Consider the following 7239-nt stretch of genomic DNA (forward strand, 5'->3'; position numbering starts at 1 on the left):
GCGGTAACGGCTTTAGCCGTCAACTTGACGGCGGCTGTTGTTTCCTGCGGAGCCTCTGACGGTTCCGTTAACTTCTGGGAGAGGCAGAAACCCCTCTCCCATGGTGGAACCCTTCACGGCCACCGCACGGCGGTTCTCTGTCTCGCCGCCGCCGGGAATCTCCTCCTTAGCGGCGGAGCAGACAAGAACATATGCGTCTGACCAGAGTGACCAAAGTGACCAGTGTGACCAGAGTGACCAACATGACCAGTGTGACCAACGTGACCAGTGTGACCAAAGTGACCAACGTGACCAGTGTGACCAACGTGACGAGTGTGACCAACTTGACCAGTGTGACCAACGTGACCAGTGTGACCAGAGTGACCAGTGTGACCAGAGTGACCAGTGTGACCAAAGTGACCAGAGTAGCCAGTGTAAAATGTCTATACAACACCGGTTTTAGTGATATATATAAGAAAAATGAGGTCATATCTATACACATGTTAGGTCGAATTAAACCGAAAATAAATATTGGGTTGTGCGATGACAACTTGCCTTTTTCCTAGATCTATACAGATCTCACTGAACTGCTGTGATTTGAGGCGATTTTGATGGTAGAATCGGTGAGACTTCGCCGGTAGATTCGGCGGTGGATTCTGGTTTTTTTCGGCGATAATTTATGGGGAGAGAAACGAGAAGAGAGAGAAACGCGAGGCAAATCGAAGGATTTTGCCGGTAGATTCGCTGCGATTTCGCCGGTAATTTCTGTTTTTTTCGGCGGAAATTTATCGGGAGAGAAGGTGGGAAACTGCGCAAGGAGAGAGAAATAAGAAGAGAGAGAAACGCAAGTCGAGAGATTAAAAAAAGGTGTCGAGGGTATTATGGAGAGAGCAATTTTATAAAGGTATTGTCTGAAGATGTTTTTTTTTTCCGCCAAGTGAGGGGTATGCCATGAAGTCAATGTAGCAAAGTAATGGCATTTTTGATAATGTCCCGAATGATTCAGGTATCCATGCATTCCCGTTTATGAACATTTCTTTATTCATATAGACTCAAGAATATTTAAAAAAAAATGATTATGTAAATGATGAAGAAAACAAATGTCACACAAGAAGTTTACAAGGTAGAAAAAAAAAATACAATATCATAAAAATACATGCATGCATGAATTTTTAAAAATTATCATATAAAGACACGAATAATTTCCACATTCCAACATTGACAATAACGGCATCAATATCGTGTTGAATGAACTGATGGAATTATCCACGTATTTGCCGCATGTTTTAAAAATGCCACGTCATTTCGGTTTACTTAAATTGAACCGAAATAATGTAATAACTGGATTGAACCGGTTAAGGGTTTAACCCATAATTTTTCTTTTAGTCCATTGTGTGGACCATTTTGACAATTCAACCTAGATTTTTTATTGAAAAAAATATAATTTTATTTTAACCCTATATTTTTACCAATTGTGATCAGACTGTGATCTATGATCAGAAATCAGACGAAATTAAAGGGAAATTAGTGAGAAATTGAAAATATGTAAGCCAGTGTCGAAATCCAGGTTTTTCATACACATTGAGAAGAGAACGACTAATTTAGAGTAAAAAAAGAATCATAATTTGTATAATAATTATGTGGTGTATTTGTATACTAATGTATTACAAAACAGTTGTACAATAATGTCGAAAGACTTTTGTATAATAATTTTGTAATATATTTGTACAATAATGTATTAAAAATTTTGGATAATATTGTGTTTGTACCATAATAATGATGTACTCTTAACCTTGTATTTTCGCATATATCTGACTTGTGTTGTACACTAAATAAATTGACTCACATGAGCCAATGTTGTGACCCATTGTGACCGGCATGTGACCGTGTGACTGAAGTCCAATTTTACACTTTGTGATTATTGTGACCGACTGTGACTTGTGACCGAAATGTGTTGATAAATATAGGCCAAAATTTAATTTTTAAACTTCAGAATGGTTTATCAGAATCTATATATCAAATATATAGTGTGTGTGAGAAATTTTCAAAATATTTTAAGGGGTTTGTAAAAGAAATATTCCAAATTTGTCAAAAACACTCATAAAACACTATGAAATATATAGAAACACATTTGAAAGAATAACTTTGAAACAAAAAATCGCAAAAACCATATTCTAATGTTCGAAACAAAATAGAATAGGTTTATGAGAGATGTGTGACATTGTAGAGTAATTAAATTGACAAAAATCGCATGGATCGAAGGTTGTGACCGGTTGTGGGGTCCAGATTTTTATATTTTGTGGGGTCCACAAACATTATTTTCATTTTTTAATTTTAATATGGGGTCTATTTTGAATATTCAATCCTATATAATTTCCCTCTTAACCCTATATTTTTTTCCTCCTAATTTTTTAACCCCAAATTTTCACCTACAATATTTTCAACCCATAATTTTTCTCTTATTCTATTGTGTGGACCACTTTGACAATTCAACCTAGGTTTCTTGTGAGGATTACTTTGACAATTTAACTCATTTCACAATTGGAAAAAAACGTAATTTTATTTTAACCCTATATTTTTTTCTCCATCAATTTAAGTTTAAAGATTTTCATACAATAATTTAGACCCATATTTTACATAAAATACAAATAAATTCAGATTTCTAATAAACAAAAAATTAAATACAAGAGTTCATAATTTAGTCTACTACTAAATAAAGAAAAGCATATCATAGTTATGATTCAAAACAAAATAAATAAAGTAAATTTATTGAAATAAATTAAAAATTCACATTTTCGTCTTCTGAAATATTTGTAGTCATGTCTTTCGATTCTACTTATGCGTTTATCAACTCTATGAACATGGTATCACAAGTCAAATAGTTATATCCTATGTAGGTCACGTGATGCTTTATAATGCAGGTGTGGATTTCATACATTGTCTCTTCCATGTACTACAAAATAAAATAATATATGTCAATAATATTTTCTAGATATCATCGTATGATACTGTGACCATGTGACTATATGACTATAAAACTATGTGACTATGAGATTGTGTGACTATGTGACCATGTAACCAAGTTCGTTTTCAGATGTCTATCCAAAACTGAACCATTCTATCTGTACTCCCCTCATACCCTTCCGAATAAAAAAGAAGTGTTTTTTCACCCCTTTCTATATGCAATATAGTCAATCCGAATTATGTGACCTTGTGACCATGTGACCTTGTGACCTTGTGACCATGTGACTATAGGACAATGTGACTATGTGATCATGTAACTATGTGACGATGTGACACGTGACTATTATATATTGTGATATAGACGTACCTATATGACCATGTGACCTTGTGATCTTTGTAACTATGACCGTGTGACATTGTGACCATGTGACCATATATGATCATGTGATCTTGTCACCATGTGACCATGTGACCCGTGACTATTGTATACTGTGATATAGGGGTACCTATATGATCCTGTGACACTATGACCTTTATGACTGCGACCGTGAGACCATAGCATTTGAATCCTCATGTCATCCAAATTTTCATGTCATCTATACATCCAAACAACGATCCATACCGTGATGTGATCTATATGACTGTCTTATTTGACCGAAACTCAACTATTTCATTTGATTTGATCCATAAACCCGCAAACCAACATTCTATTTCGAAATCCCTAAATTTAAAAAAAATAATCCAAAACCCTAATACTTTATCGTTCAAATCCCCAACCCACATTTTAGCCCAACAAGAACACATCTCAAAATCAAACAAATTTGCAAATAAATTGAATTTTAACCTACCTTGTGTTCATCTAACTCCGGAATCTCCATACAGTTCACACTTTTGCTCGAAAAATGCGACGAAGATTAACATGAACTTGTCATTTCTTCGATGTCGTCACTGCTTCTTCTATCTCCTCGATTTTTGGTGGCTAAATGAAATTTGAAAAATCCAAAACCCTAAATTTCTATCGGTCAAATTCCAAAACCACAATTCAACTCAACAATAACAAATTTCAAAATCCAACAAATCCAAAAGAAATTGAAGTTTAACCTACCATGTTTTTTTCTAACCTTACAATTTCCATACGGTTTTTATTTCTTCTTCAAATCTTGAATCTAACCGGAGATTTAAATAGAAAATAGAACAAAACACAAAAGATTGCACAAAACGCAAAAGATTAAAAGTTTTGAAAGAGAGTGAGAGAACTAAAAACGTGAGAGTTAGGAAAGAGAAGAAAAAGATTTATGAAGAGAGAGAAAATGAAAGAATAATAAAGTTAGGAGAGAGGGGGGAATAAAAGGAAAGTTACATAAGTTTAATTTTTTTTAGTTTTTGAATTTTTTAAATTGAAAGAAATAGAGAGTTTTTTGTCTTTTTGAGAATTTTATTGACTTTTGTAATATTGAATAGTATTTTTTGTTTAATTTTTTGTTTGGATGTAGTATGAAAAATACAAATAGCAGTCAAAGCTTCCATAATTTCAAAAAAAAAAAAAAGGAAAAACGAAAAGGTCAAAACCACTGAATGTGATGGCAATAGCGTAAGTATAAGATTCAGATATTTTGGCCCTTAGTTTCACAATAAAGATGGTTTATGGTTTTGGGATTTTCCCAATAAAGAAAAAGGCAAAAAGGCAAAAAGGCAAAATATAAGAGTGTTTTCTGTGACCGACGGAGAGGAATAAGGTATTCTCATTCTCGCCTTTATTTTAGGTTCCCAAATCGATTGTCTAGGGTTTCTTCTTCGACCATGGATCCGAAATCGCCGAGCGAGAGCAAGACGATGACTGAAGAAGCTCCGAACGAGCAGGAGACGAAAACGGAGTCAATGGGGATCGCTGATTCGTCCGTCAAGAAGCGCAAGGCCGAAGAAGACGCCTCTGATTCCGAATATGCGTCTGATCCCGAGGACGACGGCGAAGATGGCGAGATGGAGGTCGAGAATGAGGCCGGAGAAAGCGATAACAGCAGCGCGGAGGACCTACCGGAATGGGGTGTCGACAGCTTTGATGGTTCGGAGTACGAATCTCCTAACGACGATGAGGAGTATTTCTCCGATGAGGAGACTGATCTCAAATTGCGTCGATATCTTCGCCAGATTTACGAGTCCAGGGTATATCTTTTACTTTAACAACAAATTCCTTGAGTCAAGGGTAGCATTTATCCTGTTCGTTCGTAGTTGAACTTGAAAAGATAGACTTTTTGGATTAATTTTCTGAGTGGTTATGCTTTTCGCTTAGGGTTTCAAGGTGGATTTTGGAAGTGCTCCAAGATGTGTAGGGGGATATTTTCCCGTTGTACTCGATTCCGAGATCTTACCTGGCCAAACTGCCCGCCAGTACATGGAAAAGATGGTCGCTGCTGCTCTTGAGAAGTACAACCGGATAGAGGCAAGTGGACCTTTCTTTGATTTGTGCTGCCTAATATATATATAGTTTCTTAGATTAGTTGCAATTCCATTTATCTCTTGTGATAGGGAACTAGTGTTGAATGCGATCACATTGTGAGGGCGGTTACTAGATCGACTATTGGTACCGTGTCGTACATTACGTTTATGGCTAAGGAGAAGCCTGGTGATAAAGAGCTTGTAGAATACCAAGCTAAAACCCTGTATAGGGTGTGGTTGGAGATGCTCTATCCCATCTTTTGCAGAAAAGCTTCTGAAGCGAAAGGTGGGTTCCATCTACTTTACACTTTTCAGTGGTGGCTTTAGCAGTTTATGCGTTTTTAGATTCGTGTTTGATTGACTCCTCTTCTGCAACATTTGAACATTTAGATGTGAGCAAGGTATCGAGAGGAATAGCGAAAACCACAGACGGAGTCAGGCGAAACAAGATTCGGTATTGCTTTTTGATTTGATCCTATGACATTGGGTTTTGGTGATCCGATTTATTCCAGGTATAAATTCTTACATCTACATCTACAACTAGTTTTTTTTAACGTCTTGGGGATTAGTGTTTGAACCAGGGATATATGTTTTGAGGGATGTTTCTTTGAAAAGGTGATGGTTTAAGATATGAGATGGTTGTTGGTATGTTATGTGGAAATACATGAAACAAACCGACGGTTATTCTAACTTTTCGTTTACAATACACTTGTTCTTTGTTGGATGGCAAAATTGCTTGACAGCTGAATGTGCTTTTCTTATGATAGGTTGGATGATGATGATGATCGTGTTAGCCAGATTGCCATGAGCTTTGCTAGGATCAAGTCTGTAGTGGATTAAGTAAATTATGGGTTATGTGTAAGACATCCTTTATTGCTATCCAAAAATTGTGAGAACTTATTTTGTTGATCTTTCTGGTCATTATCTAATCTTATGCAAAGAAGAACTCGAACTTTCTGATGTCTATTTCAGAGTAAAAGAAAGACCTCTACTCTTTTATCTTTTGTCATGTTAGCTGTGAAGCTTTTGAAATTACTGCCTAGGAATCCATTTGCAGACTTGTATCTTGTCCAAGTCACACGCCCTAATGGACCAAATGTTATTTGGTATCATACATTTATCTCCGATCATACTGTATGATGTATTGTATAACACCATCTAAAACATCATCTTTTACGTGTATGGTCACGCTTTTCTTTTTACTTCGAACCACTTTCTGTGTATTCCAGACGACTTTGTGTATTTTGTCGAACTTGAAAAGATCTCAAGTTTTCCGACAAATTTGGTAAACCACCAAAACAGGAACATTCGTATAAACAAACCTAGTTTTATTTAATATATTTATACGATCCAAAAAGATATAATGTCCACAGATATATTGCAAAACAGATCCAAGAAGCGTTCACAAAACAAAGAGACCACAACTCTATTGTTTGAGCTATCTGAGAGCAGTTCACAAAACAAAGAGATCACAACTCCATTTTTTAAACAATAAAAATGAGAGTAAACTAAGCCTCAGGAGCATCTGGCGGGTTGACCGGAAAGATTATGGCGCACTTACCTTTAATTAGGATGCGGGTGAAGCCTTTGTTGCCCCAACCGGTCCCCCAAGAATTTTGGACGAGGTAAAACGTTTTTCCATCTGTCGTCTTGCCATACCCGACAATCAGCATCACATGCAATTCTACCCCTTTTTGTTGTTCATCTGTGATAGCATCCATGATAGAATGCTCATAAATTCCCTACGAATATATAGATAGATTCAATTTAGTTAATCAATCATTTATTAAATATATATATATATATATAAAGTTTTACTAACCTCGCCAAACTTTTTGAAGACTTCTGAAACCCCTATTA

At 35.9% G+C, this 7239-nt stretch overlaps 1 protein-coding gene across 3 annotated transcripts in view; it reads left to right on the forward strand.

Annotated features, from left to right (window-relative positions):
• The window catches only part of LOC104809407, a 9372-nt gene extending 2991 nt beyond the window's left edge, over positions 1 to 6381 (forward strand). Inside the window, exons 2-6 of one of the 3 annotated variants that reach the window (XM_010535391.1) lie at positions 4942 to 5106; positions 5234 to 5383; positions 5470 to 5665; positions 5770 to 5891; positions 6147 to 6381. In XM_010535391.1, coding sequence (XP_010533693.1) covers positions 4942 to 5106; positions 5234 to 5383; positions 5470 to 5665; positions 5770 to 5852 — 594 coding nt within the window. In that variant the 3' untranslated portion in view covers positions 5853 to 5891; positions 6147 to 6381. Of the gene's footprint in view, positions 1 to 4632; positions 5107 to 5233; positions 5384 to 5469; positions 5666 to 5769; positions 5892 to 6146 lie in introns of those variants that run through there. The other 2 variants (XM_010535392.1, XM_010535390.2) reach the window with 2 other exon arrangements.
• Positions 6382 to 7239: the final 858 nt, after the last annotated feature.

The sequence above is a fragment of the Tarenaya hassleriana genome, unplaced genomic scaffold, assembly GCF_000463585.1.
Source record: "Tarenaya hassleriana unplaced genomic scaffold, ASM46358v1 Cleome16, whole genome shotgun sequence".
Taxonomy (NCBI): Eukaryota; Viridiplantae; Streptophyta; class Magnoliopsida; order Brassicales; family Cleomaceae; genus Tarenaya; species Tarenaya hassleriana.